Genomic DNA, 14,186 nt, shown 5'->3' with positions numbered 1-14,186 from the left:
AGAAGACTATGAAAGTGAAAGGTGGAAAGGGAACAAAAAAGTCAAAAGAAAATCAAACAGAAATTGCTCAAAGTTCACAAGCTCCTCAACCTACTCAAGAATAGTTTCACTATGACTTAGTTTATGACTTGTTTTGGTTGTATTGTATGACTTAAGTAGTTTATGACTTAAGCAGTTTTATTTTGACTCAAGTAACGTCTTGGGTTTTCTTTTGGATGTTCATATATTAATGTTCAAACAAGGTTAATGTTAAGTATATTGGTTGTATTTCGAGTTCAAATTATATCAGTTAATATATCAGAGTGACAATATTTTTAACATTATCAGTACTTTATAACATCATCCTCATAACATAACATTATCCTCATAACATTATAACATTATCAGTACTTTTATGACAACATATCCTCGTAACATTATAACATTATCATGACAACATAATAACATAACCAATACTTTCATTCAAATTGTATTACAACATATCGTCATAACAACATAACCATTGTATCAGACAACATTAGAACATAATAAGTACTTTCATTCAAATTGTATTACAATATTATATCATACAACATAAGAACATAACCTAAAACCTAATTAACCTACAACCTACTTCATAAATGTTATCTCAACAAATGCAAACAACATAACAAACAATAACATCCAATTAATCTCTAATTGTTTCTTCAACATCTTCAATTCTTCCTTTTTTGCTTTGTAAGATTCAACTGTCGCCTTCTCTTCATTTATGTTCTTTAATAATGCAGCGATTAACTCTTTTGCCCTAGGATTCATCTCCTCATCCAACCAAACAAAGTGGTTGTATTTTTCGAAACCTTGAATCTGTAAGCATCATTGGAGATGAAGTTATAAACATCAACATACCAGACCATTAACATTGAATCTCTAAACATCAATCGAGATCCTTATACATATCTTATACATCCCACATTCATAGAAACGACGACCTGGGTTAGCATCTGTCAATGCTGTCATCAATTGAGTATCTAAATCACACTTGCATACGTACCTAGAACGGCTTGAAAATCTACTTCCATGGCTGAAACCAGATTGTTGCGACATAATCAACAGAAACGACGAACTGAGCTTTTAACAATTTTGTTTTAGATCTAGAATGAAGAGAAACATTTTTGCAGGCACACGACAAACGTAATCTGAGGTTGTAGAAAAACGACGAAGGAGACGAACCAAATGAAACACGATGTATTTATTTTCAATATCAACAATTTATAAACTATTTTTTAATTCCCAAAATGTTTTTAAATATTTTATACATTAAAATATCTAGGTGAAAATTTAAATAGTTGTAAATGTTGACATAGAACAAAATAATACTTGCCACGCCATTAATGAATTGGCACGAAAACAAAATTGGATAGGAGACTATGCAAATCCCAACGCAATCAAATTTAAGGAACAAAAATCGTATATTTTGCAATAGGGGATCAATGATTTAAAACGCCCGAACTAAAAAAATCAAAAATACATTTAAACCTTAGATTTGTTTTGTTAGTAACGAAATAGACAATGTAATTTTAATAGTTAATGGTATCTCATACTAATTGAAATTTATAAAATTAAAATAATAATTTCATAAATATGTATATAAGAAGTGTGTATTTCTCATAAATTGATTAAAAATAATTTTATACAAATCTTTAAAAATGATTTATTTCAGTACTTATAAATAAAAAAATCATGCAATTTTAATAATTTTTATTATCTATATTAAATTTTGATTTAAATATTTTATCAAATATATATTTAATCACCGCGAAACCTCATCAAAATCAGTAAAGTAGCTACGGGTTTGCTACTAGTCAAATTAACAAAGATAATGTACTTGAAAAACATTACACATAAACTGAAACAGTAAACTGAACTAAAGACCTCAAAAACGACGTCGTTGAAATGGTCATTTCTCTGCGAACAAAAAAGTAGGAAAACCAAACCCAAAAAAACATCTCAACAAACTCAAAGCAGCTTCTTCCAAGATCTGATCAGATCTATTCAAGCTCTCCTTCTTCCTCTCTCTCTTTCCCATTTTCTTTCTCTCTCTAACTCTTTCTCTCTCCAATTCACCGATCAATTTCTCCGTTTCCGATATTTCTTTCACCATCGCCGCCGGTTAGGGTTTCTTCAACTTCTTCTCGAAATGCGCGGGATCGAGACACACGGTTCGTGAACAACACTCGCCTTCAATTTCCTCAAGTGCATGAATCTTTGGTGTTGTCTATGCTTCAACCAAAAGGAAAAAGAAGAAGAAGAGGAAAGGTGTAATATCGTTGGACCTATGAACAACGACGAGGACAACTTCGGAAACGTTTTTGATGATGAAGAAGGTGAAGACATAAATTATGACGCCAGATTTATTGACTATGGGAGAGATGCGTTTGGTTTGTGGCACTCGGAAGGAGAAAGTAGCTCTGTAAACGCCGCTGTAGCTCCGGGGAGTCCTGTCGCTGATGAGAGCCGCGATTCGTCTCACAAGCGCGCTAAGTTCTACAAGTGAGTTTTTTTTTTGCGCATGAATTTTCTTTAAAAATGTTTTTTTTTTGTTTTTTTTGTAAACTACATGTTTATATGCGTGTGCATTGTTATGGGAAATGAAGTGAAAAGGGGCTAATTTTACTGCATTGGGATGATTTTGCCGAGTTTGATTGTCATGATTGATTGTGTTTTGCAGTGAGTGTCACTTTGATGACCCAACATCGTCTAGTAAAGTGAAATATTCTATGGATTATGGAGATTTTGATGCTTCTCTCCGACCTAGTCATGTCAATTGTTATGGAGATTTTGCATTGGTGTGTACTGGTGAGGATGGTAACGGTGTGGAAGACAGGGAAGGGAATGATAGCGACAGTTCACAACTAGAAGAACAAGAGGTTGTCAGGATGGATCTTACGGATGACCTGTTGCATATGGTAAGCCATAGTAAAAGAATAGTTTTTTGTGACATTTATGTCTCTTAAATGAACTTCGGCTTTTGATTATGGGATTGATATAAAAAAGTCTTTTTTCTCCATTATTTTTCTCTTATGTCCATGTTTTTCTTCTTGTGAAATTTAGGTTTTCTCATTTCTGGATCAGACCAATCTCTGCAGAGCTGCCAGAGTTTGTAAGCAGTGGCGAGCTGCTAGTACTCATGAAGATTTCTGGAAGAATTTGAATTTTGAAAATCGGGACATATCTGAAGAACAATGTGAGCTTGAGTATATGTTGTACAGTATTATTTATGAAAGTTTTTAGCTCTGAAGCATGGATACGCATAGAGTACTTGTGGTACTCCGTTTTTCCCTATTATTTTGTTGGTAGTAAAATTTGTGGCTTTCTTTTACGTATTTATAATTATATATGTTGATAATATACTATTATTTGTGTAGTTGAGTATCTTTGTTGTTGTAACCAGCCCCAATTTTTGACCTGTTAAACTGCTGAACCTGTATCTATGGATCCCTAGTTTTTTGTTTTATGTTTTTTAGAGAACCTTTTAACGTTCAATCTTGGGTATTGGAAATTGGGGATTTTTTATTATTTTATGTCCTGCTTCTGTAAATCTCAAAACCTGAGTGTGTAAATGTGATTATTCAAAGATTTATGTGTAATTACAGTTGAGGACATGTGTAGACGTTATCCAAATGCTACAGCATTGAGCATATCAGGACCTGCTATTTATTTGTTGGTCATGAAGGCTATCTCTTTGTTAAGGTAGGTATTTTGTGTGACATAGCACTGAATCAAGCCGTCATGGTCTCTCCGGCTGATTTGCTTCATTATTTTCAGGAATCTTGAGGTTCTGACATTAGGAAGAGGACAGATAGGGGATGCTTTTTTTCTTGCTCTACCCGATTGTTCTATGTTGAGAAAATTGAATATCAATGACTCTACACTTGGCAATAGTATTCAGGAGATATCTGTCGTTCATGAGAAATTGTGTCATCTTGAATTAACAAAATGTCGTGTCATGCGAATACAAGTCAGGTGAATATGCCTCATAGTTTGTCTGACATTTAGCTTACACTTAATAAGAGAAAAAGTGACAATTTGTTCTTTTGTCAGGTGCCCACAACTTAAAACTTTGTCGTTGAAGCGCAGTAACATGGCACAAGTTGTTCTTAATTGCCCTCTGTTGCATGAACTTGATATAGGCTCTTGCCACAAACTTCCTGATGCTGCTATTCGAGCTGCTGCAACTTCATGCCCTCAATTGGTGTCGCTGGACATGCGGAATTGTTCTTGTGTCAGCGATGAAACACTCCGTGAAATAGCACAGCACTGTCCTAATCTTGGTTTTCTTGATGCTTCATACTGCCCAAACATATCTTTGGAGGTGTGCTTTGAAGTGTATACTTACTCTATGCATATTAAGATTGTATTTTGAACCAGAGTATCTGGCTTTGTCTGACATGGTCTCTTTTTCTCTTTGAAGTCTGTTCGACTCCCAATGTTGACAATTCTAAGGCTTCATAGCTGTGAGGGCATCACTTCTGCGTCAATGGCAGCAATAGCTCATAGTTCTATGTTGGAGGTATGTTACTTATCCCAGATATTACTGGAGTGTCTATTCCCGAGTATTTGGAAGAATATATGATATCACCGCCAATGCAGGTTTTGGAACTTGACAATTGCAGTCTATTGACTTCAGTGTCATTGGATCTTCCGCGTTTGCAAAATATTAGATTGGTGTACTGTCGCAAGTATGTTTCTACTTCATTTTCTTTCTCCCCAGAAACGTACTAAAGTTCTGTTTTTCTCCGTAGCTTGTGTACTCTCTGTTTAAGACATTACCCAATCCTTTTTTTTATTGTTGCATCTAGTTTATTTATTGAATGTTTGTTTTCCTTGGCAGATTAGCAGATTTGAACTTGAGGGCTATATCGCTTTCTTCTATACAAGTGTCTAACTGCTCTGTACTCCACAGGATCAATATCACTTCAAATTCACTTCAAGTATGTCTTATGATTATGTCTTGTTTTATGCCCCAATCTCATATATTCTAAAGAATATAGCCCTCAATGATGACCTTTATGGTGATGCAGAAATTAGCATTGCAAAAGCAGGATAGCTTAACTACATTAGCACTGCTATGCCAATCTTTACAAGAAGTGGACCTCTCTGAGTGTGAATCTTTGACAAATTCTATATGTGATGTTTTTAGTAATGGTGGAGGATGCCCGATGTTAAAATCACTAGTTCTTGATAATTGTGAGGTACATGAACCTTTTTCACTGACAGTTTCTGACAGGGTATTCTCACAAAAGTCACTATCAGTTTAAAGAATTATTGAAATTCGTGAACTTAGTTGAAATAATTACATGAATCATTAGTTGTTTGTTACAATATCAGCATTTCAGTGAATTCGACACTATTAACTTTATCAGCAATATTTTAGCGGTGGAAAATCCTTGGGATTGTGTCTCAACTTTTCTGGTTGTTGTATTTGTGAGAGATTAGGTTTCTTTGATTTCCTGGGATTTTGTTGGTGATATGTTTTAATATTCGTATTAATATTAACATTTTGTATTCTACTTGGTGTTTGCTGCATGTAGAGCTTGACTTCAGTTCGCTTCACCAGCACATCGTTAATCAGTCTTTCCCTTGGTGGTTGCCGAGCAATTACTACTCTTGAGCTAACCTGCCCTAATCTTGAGAAGGTCATTTTAGATGGTTGTGATCATTTGGAAAATGCATCATTTTGCCCTGTAAGTGATATTGATTTATTAGATACCTTATACTTAGATTTTGATCACTTGAATTTTTTTTATTTCTTCTTGCCTTTTTAGTTGATATGTGATGAAATATGCGAAATTAAAACTACAGAATAATAATATAACATTTTTTGCTTTTGTTTGGCCACCTTCATGATTTAAGTAATAGTTTATACATTTGCAGTCCAAGAGGTTGCTTGTGTTAGGGGTTTGTAATTGTGTTGGGACCGTGTGGTTATCAGTATTTAGATGCGTTGAAGTCATATTTTGATTTTGAATAAAACTGAACCCAATACAATCAAACCACTGTTCATATCTATTTTGACCATGAATCTCGATTCAATTTGATGAGTCCTGGCTTGCCCCTGATATTTATGTAACCAACTACTTTTTATTAACTTCATGTAGCCAACCACTTTTCATAAGATTGGAATATGATTTGCAAACTAGGTCTTCCAATTCATGATTTGAATCTCTACTTGATAACCATAGGTGTACACAACAAACTTGTACATTGAGTTTTAATGATATGATATTCGGTAGCTAAGTGACACCCTTTTTTCACATGCTTCTTAGGTTGGTCTTCAATCTCTAAATTTAGGAATATGCCCAAAGTTAAACATACTCCGCATTGAAGCGATGCTAATGGTCTCACTTGAGTTAAAAGGATGTGGCGGTCTGTCTGAAGCATCCCTTAATTGTCCTCTCTTGACATCTCTTGATGCTTCCTTTTGCAGGTGATACTTTGTTATTTTCTTGGTTATCCTGCTTGTGTATGGAGTATGAACTGATGTTTGTTATTTTGAATTACAGTCAACTCACTGATGATTGCTTGTCTGCTACCACCCGTGCATGTCCACTAATTGAGTCATTAATATTGATGTCATGCCCGTCGATCGGGTTAGATGGACTCTGTTCCCTGCAGTGGCTCCCAAATTTAGCTCTTCTTGACTTATCATACACTTTCTTGGTGAATCTGCAGCCTGTTTTTGACTCTTGTTCACAGCTAAAGGTAAAAATATCATATATTTTAATTTGAGTGTCTAGCATATTACAAATTGTACATTGAGAACCTCCTCCCCCCCACCACCCACCACCCAAAAAAAATATAGAAAGTGGTTGTTTAGTTTAATAAACATAGGGAAGTTATTATATTACCACACATGCACAACTTGTTTAGAAGAGCTTATTTGTGCCTATCTTAGGATTTAAATACTTGTATTAGTGTTTGGAATTGGATACAGCTGGAAATAATGTGACATGTCCATTAGTTGTTTTTAACACAATAAAACTCTAAAATAGCTTATTGAATGAGACCTTAAATAAAATGTCTATCCAAGGAAACTCAGTCCTTTACTTTTCCTCCAATCTTTGTGAACGTGAATTTGGTTCATCCTCCCCATTGTTAAATGTAATTTTGATTTTATTAACACATAATGTGGTTATGATGTTAATTGGTTCACACACAACTGTACTGATGAAAATTTCCCCCTTCTAATCTTTGCGAACCTGAATTTGGTTCATTTTCCCCATTGTTAAATGTAATTTGGTTTTATCAACGCATAATGTGGTTATGATGTTAATTGGTTCACTCATGACTGTACTGGTGATAATTTGGAGGTGATGGCATATCTTGGAATAGATGGTTTTCCATCTGTTAAACTTTTCGATAATTTTAATTTTTAATTTTATGTTTTTGGACTTGAAAAAAACCATATATTTGGTTTTCCATTGCTTCCTGCCCCTGAAGCAATGAAGATGCAGACACTGATTGGAAAAAGAGAGATAGAAGGGGACAGAAAAGAGTGGGGGGAATAGTCTGCAAAACTTCTAATATTATTTTGTTTAATAAAATGCAATGTTAGACACTTACACATTCCTTGATCCACAGGTTATGGAGTGATGTATGAGACTCATAATATTCTGTATTTTTCTGACTGTCATTATTGTTTCTTGAAGGTATTAAAGTTGCAGGCATGCAAATTTCTCACTGACTCATCACTTGAACCTCTTTACAAGGGGGGTGCTTTACCAGCTCTTCAGGAGTTGGACTTGTCTTATGGAACTTTGTGTCAGAAGGCCATAGAAGAGCTTCTTTCTTGCTGCACTCACCTTACACGTGTGAGTTTGAATGGCTGTGTGAATATGCATGATTTAAACTGGGGGTACAGTCGAGGGAATTTTCCTGAGTTACCTGGCGTAAGTGTCCTATCCATTGCAAGTTCCTATGAAAATATCCACGTGTCAAGCGAGCAACCCACCCGATTACTTCAGAACCTCAATTGTGTGGGTTGTCCTAACATTAGGAAGGTTTTCATCCCATCAACAGCACACTGTTCCCATTTACTATTTTTAAACCTTTCTCTGTCCGCTAATTTGAAGGAGGTTGATGTAGCTTGTCTCAACCTATGCTGGCTTAATTTAAGGTATTGTTTACTGCCCAAATGAATGTTGATTGGTTTCTGTCATCATAACAGATGGTAATGTTTTACTTATCTTTTCAGCCACTGTTCTTCATTGGAAGTTTTGAAGCTAGAGTGTCCAAGATTGACCAATCTATTCCTTCAGGTTATTATTCCTAGCTGCCAATTTCTAAACTTATCCCATGCACATCATAATTGTTGTTTCTTTGCAATCACATCTCATTGTTCTTGATATACTTTTAAATTTATTTTTTTTACATGAGAAATGCTTGTAGCAACACATTATCAGATAAATTCTTTTGTAAATACTCTTTATTCTTGTGTGAAATTCATGTGAGTCCTACCCCTACTACCCCACCACTTAGGAAATGGTTCTCACCTAACAGATTGAGAAATATGATTAATGATATTGTTAAAGTTGTATTACTTAGATTTAGTCATGCAGCCCATCCATTGATTCAATTTTGTGCTATATTTATTTGCTTTCTAATATAATTTTTGGGTTGGTGTAATTTGGAAATTCTAGTCTTGCAACATTGACGAGGGAGCTGTTGAGGCTGCTATTTCAAAGTGCACTTTGTTGGAGACTCTTGACGTTCGCTTTTGTCCTAAGGTGAGAGCTAATGCGTGTATAACACATGAAATGTTGATTTCAGTTAATGAGCCTTTTTCATGTATGATTCAACATGCCAATGCTTGAATGTATGTGTTTAACGTTTTATGGTTCTTTACAGATAAGCTCAACGAGCATGGTAAGATTTCGTGCTGCATGTTCTGGTTTGAAACGTATATACAGCAGCCTTGCAACTTCATCAGCGTGATTTAGGATCTAAGAAGTTTTGCGGTGCTTGTTCACTCGGAGAGATGGCACACTTTTGGCAATAAATCTGGTTATTTCCTAATGTATTGTAAATGTTTAACTTATTATTGTTGTGTGTTTGGCAGGCTATCTTCATGCATTGCCACAATAAGTTATGGCTGTTCTAATTGTTGTAAATTTATATTCCAATTTGTTGTTGCATATTTTATTCTGAAGTGGTCTGTCTTGCCTTTCTCTTGTGAAGAATAGGTGTATGTCTGATCCTTTCATGTGCATTTTATGTTGTAATTTTTGTACTAACTGATGCGGCATATTGACAGTTGTATTTTTATATTGCAAGTTTCTTTGACATCAATGCATATTGACAGTTATATTTTGATGAAACTTGTGCATAATTTATTTTAAGGAAAACCCCACCAACCCCATTCTATATGCCATCAATTCATTATGACAATAACTAGTTGCGTGATAGAATCAATTTAGTATTTAGGAAAAATAAAAGACAAGTACACAGAATAATGATTAGGAGGAATAATTGTGATTCAGTACTAGATGTTCAAATGGGAATCTAGTAATACAAAAGTGCAGAAAAGATGAAAAGATGAAGTAAAAGCTGAAAATAGGCACTTCGAGAGGCCTGACTCTCCTAGGGGGGATTTCTCCACTTAATTCATTTGTAATAAATCTAAGATCTACTCTCATCATTTATTCACTCAGATCCTATATTCTCTCACCACTCTGTTGTTGCCAACTGTCCTGGCCCATGTGCAGCCCTTAACAGAATTTGTTTTATGTGTGAGTCATTCTCTTCTCACTCCTCTTATGTGTCCTCTCATAGACTTTATCATATCTATCAATATCCCCGCTTCAAAACTCTCCTTGACCTCAAGGAGATGTGTTGGAAATTCTGTCTTCATCTTGTTTCTCAATTCCTAAGAATTTTCAAAATTAGGGAGGTTTTTCCATAGTATCTAGGACTCAACTTCTGATTCACCCTCTTGGCAAGTTTCTTCATTTTATAGGGTTGGATCTTCAAAAAAACCATCTCTCCCACCTCATACTCCAGTTCCCTTCTATGCTTATTGGCTTGACTCTTCATAACATCCCGAGCCTTAAGCAACTGTTCTTGTAATTCCTTTAGCATCACATTTCTCTCAGTAGTCAGCTTATTGATCTCATCTACTGCTGAAAATGGAGTGTCTCCCTTTACTAACACAGGGGGTGCTCTCCCATATAGAGCTTCAAAGGGTGTGGTTTTTAGAGAAGCATGATAATTGGTGTTATACCAATATTCTGCCCAAGCTAACCACTTAGGCCATTGCTTGGGTTTAAGGTCAGTTACACACCTTAAATAAGTCTCCAAGCATCTATTGACCACCTCAGTTTGCCCATCTGACTGAGGGTGGTAGGCACTACTATATTTTAGCTTGGTACCAGCCTATTTAAACAGTTCAGACCAGAAATGGCTTAGAAATACTTTATCTCTGTCAGATACTATAGAGCTAGGAAATCCATGTAATCTGACCACTTCTTGAATGAACAACTCAACAATGTCCTTTGCTGTATAAGGATGGCTGACAGGGAGAAAATGAGCATATTTTGTCAGCCTATCGACAACTACCATGACTGTATCTACTCCTTGGACTTTAGGCAACCCCCCCCAACAAAATTCATGGGTATATCACTCCATATCTGTGTTGGTATTGGTAAAGGCTGGAGCGATCCTCCAGGTGTCAATGTCTGGTATTTGTTTCTCTGGCACACTTCACAAGCCTGTACATACTCCTGAATTTTCTTCCTCATTCCTTCCCAATATACCACACTAGCAATCCTCTTTTGTAAGTCCTCAAGTGTCCTGAATGTCCTTCTACAGCTGTATCATGAAATTCATTTAGAATCCAAGCTAGTCTTGGTGAGTTCTTTGGAATTACTACTCTACCTTCATGATACAGCCTCCCTCCTTTCAGTTGAAATCCTTTATGGCTATGAGGGTCTGAAACCAATGCCTGCACAATAGTTTTCAGCTTATCATCCTTTTGAATTTCATCTTCCAACCCTTCCCAAACTTCACATTGAATGGTAGTAATGTGAGCATACTGCATCTGCCTAGATAAAGAATCTGCATCATTGTTTTCCCTTCCTGGTTTGTACTTAACCTCAAAGTCAAAACTTATAAGTTTGGACAACCACTTCTGCTGTTCTTCCCCCATAATCCTCTGTTCAGTGATGAATTTGAGACTTTTCTGGTCAGTGTACACCTTGAAATGTCTGCCAAGTAAGTAGGGCCGCCATTTTTGAATGGCAACCACAATAGCCATAAGTTCCCTTTCATAAACTGACTTCTGTTGAGCCCTGTCAGATAAAGTCTGGCTCATATAACAAATAGGTCTTCCTTCCTGCACGAGGACAACTCCTATTCCGCTACCCGAAGCATCAGTTTCCAACACAAATTCTTTTTCAAAATCTGGCATAGCTAAAACAGGTATGGTGGTCATGGCTACTTTTAATCCCTCAAAGGCTACTTGAGCATCATCACTCCACTTGAAACTATCCTTCTTGAGTAATTGTGTTAACGGCCAAGCAATTTTCCCATAATTTCTTACAAACTTCCGATAGTATCCCGTTAAGCCTAAGAATCCCCTTAATCCTTTTAACTCCTTAGGTCTGGGCCATTTGAGCATGTCCTCTATCTTCTTGGGATCAGCTGATACTCCTTGTCCAGAAATGATATGTCCTAAATATTCAACCTCTTTCTGGCCAAAAGAGCATTTTTTCTTGTTGGCATATAGTTTCTGATCCTGAAGCACCTTTAGAACCATGATTAGATGTCTCTTATGTTCCTCTCTACTCTTGCTGAAGATTAATATGTCATCAAAGAAAACCAAGCAGAATTTTCTAAGAAAAGGCCTCAAGACTTCATTCATTAAAGCTTGGAATGTTGAGGCAGCGTTTGTTAAACCAAACGGCATCACTAGATACTCATAGTGACCCTCATGGGTTCTAAAAGCTGTCTTCTCTATATCCTCCTCCTTCATCCTAATTTGATGATATCCCGATTTCAAATCCAGCTTAGAAAAAATAATAGCACCTCCGAGCTCATCCAATAGCTCCTCAATTACAGGTATAAGGAACTTGTTAGGAATGGTTACCTTGTTCAAAGCCCTATAATCAGTGCAAAACCTCCATCATCCATCTTTCTTTTTCACCAATAAAACTGGACTTGAAAATGGGCTGGTGCTATTCCTTATGATGCCAGCTTGCGGCATATCCCTTACTATTTTCTCAATCTCATTTTTTTGGAAAAATGGATATCTATATGGTCTGAGATTAGGTATAGCCGCGTCAGCTTTAAGCCTAATAGCATGATCATGCTCCCTTATAGGAGGTAAGCCTGCAGGTAAATTGAACACCTCTTCAAAACCATTCAACACATCTCCTCATTCTGTTAACTCCTGGGGAAGCCCCCCTGTGTCAGTTTTCAGGGTCTGCAAGTAAAACCCCACTCCTTCATCATTTAAAACTTTAATTATAGACTTCCAAGATGCTTGTCTGGTACACAAGGCAGGATCCCCTTGTATCTTGTATACCTGGCCCTTCCGTTCCCACTTCAAACATAACTCTCCAAAGTTAGCTTCAATGTTTCCTAGGCTAGCTAACCAATCCATTCCTAGCACCATATCTGACCCTCCCAATTCCATCAAGAAAAAATGCTGATTACATTCCACTCCTTGCATCTGAAATATCAATCCTTTACAAATCCCTTGATTTTTTACTTTCTCTCCATTACCCACCTCAATCACATAAGTAGGGGTCTCCACAACATTCAATCCTAACTCCTTCACCAACCTAGAATCAATAAAGTTGCTGGTTGCTCCAGAATCAATCAAGGTTAACAGGTCCCTATTTTTCACATTCACCCATATTTTGAAAGATTTGTTGGAAGTAAAACCCTCCTTACTTTGCATCGATAACTGCAAGGTCTGAAATTCTTCCACCTTTTTCTCTGTCTTCTCTTGTTCTATTCCTCGGTTCTCTTCTTTTTCCTCTTCTTCACTACTATCTTCACACAATTTCAAACTCATGTGCTTGAATTTACACACATGTTCTCTATTCCACTTGTCCCCACATTTGAAACACAACCCCTTCTTACTCCTTTCCTCTAATTCAGCAGGGTTCAACCTTCTACCCTTAAATTTCTCATTTCCCCCACTATGAGTCTTCTCACTCTCTTTCTTAACTCCTCTAAAATCTCCAGGATCCTTAATCCTCAGAGTCCCCCCTCTATCCCTCCATGAACTGCTTTTTTTTTTAATGAAAACCTCATTTTTCTCCTCAATCAGTAATCCTCTATCCATGAGTTCAGCTAAACTCTGATTCTCATAAAGCTTCAACTCTGCCTGAATCTCTTCCTTCAATCCATCTTAAAAAATGGAATCCAACATACCCCTCTCTTCCCTTCGCAACGAAGCTACCATCATCTCAAACTTCTCCATGTATTCTACCACCGTCCCCTTTTGCCTCAAACTCAGCAATGGTCCCATCGGGTTGTGTAAGAGACCCGGTTGAAACCTCCTCATCACAACCAACTTAAATTCCTCCCACGTCTTCAATGGTGTCTGTTCCTCCCACCATTGGTACCAATTTAAAGCTTTGTCTTCTAAAGCCAACACCACCACTTCCAGCTTGTCTCGTACTCTCACCCCATTCAACTGAAAATACCTCTCAACACGCACGAGCCAACCATACGCATTCTCTCCTTTGAAAATTGGGATCTCCAACCTTCGTCTGCTTCCGAAAAAACGGGATCCGCTTCCCCCACCATGACGGTGCTGTCTTGGTCGCGATTCTCGCGAAATCGTACTCCGGTCGCTTTCTTCCTCTTCTTCTTCGTCGTCCTCCCCTCTCCTCAGTGGTCTTCCATTTCTACCGTGATTCCGACCCGATTGCTCTTGAATCAACCGACGAATCTGCTCCACTGTAACTTGCGGTGTCGATTGTTGCTCCATCAGCAGCTGGCAGATTTGTTCCATCGTTCCTTCAAAACGATCCATCCTCTGTTCTATCATGTCTACTCTGTTTTCCATGATTCTTTGCGTACAGACCATTCACAAATAGACGTAACCAAGGCTCTAGATACCAAATTGATAGAATCAATTTAGTATTTAGGAAAAATAAAAGACAAGTACACAGAATAATGATTAGGAGGAATAATTG

At 36.9% G+C, this 14,186-nt stretch overlaps 1 protein-coding gene across 1 annotated transcript; it reads left to right on the top strand.

The window, feature by feature from the left end:
* Positions 1 to 1,855: 1,855 nt before the first annotated feature.
* Positions 1,856 to 9,327, top strand: LOC127098683 (F-box/LRR-repeat protein 15). The gene is made up of 17 exons (XM_051037342.1): positions 1,856 to 2,529; positions 2,708 to 2,945; positions 3,091 to 3,223; positions 3,633 to 3,729; positions 3,805 to 4,002; positions 4,081 to 4,351; positions 4,451 to 4,549; positions 4,630 to 4,718; positions 4,871 to 4,970; positions 5,061 to 5,231; positions 5,571 to 5,723; positions 6,306 to 6,466; positions 6,543 to 6,741; positions 7,689 to 8,155; positions 8,234 to 8,297; positions 8,679 to 8,765; positions 8,887 to 9,327. Exons 1-17 carry the CDS (start codon positions 2,237 to 2,239, stop codon positions 8,971 to 8,973), a joined length of 2,907 nt encoding a protein of 968 aa, XP_050893299.1. The 5' UTR covers positions 1,856 to 2,236; the 3' UTR covers positions 8,974 to 9,327.
* The last annotated feature ends 4,859 nt before the right edge of the window (positions 9,328 to 14,186 follow it).

Source organism: Lathyrus oleraceus, chromosome 6 (genome assembly GCF_024323335.1).
Source record: "Lathyrus oleraceus cultivar Zhongwan6 chromosome 6, CAAS_Psat_ZW6_1.0, whole genome shotgun sequence".
Taxonomy (NCBI): domain Eukaryota; kingdom Viridiplantae; phylum Streptophyta; class Magnoliopsida; order Fabales; family Fabaceae; genus Lathyrus; species Lathyrus oleraceus.
The sequence above is the reverse complement of the archived record's forward strand: the minus strand, read 5'-3'. Positions and strand labels throughout refer to the sequence as shown.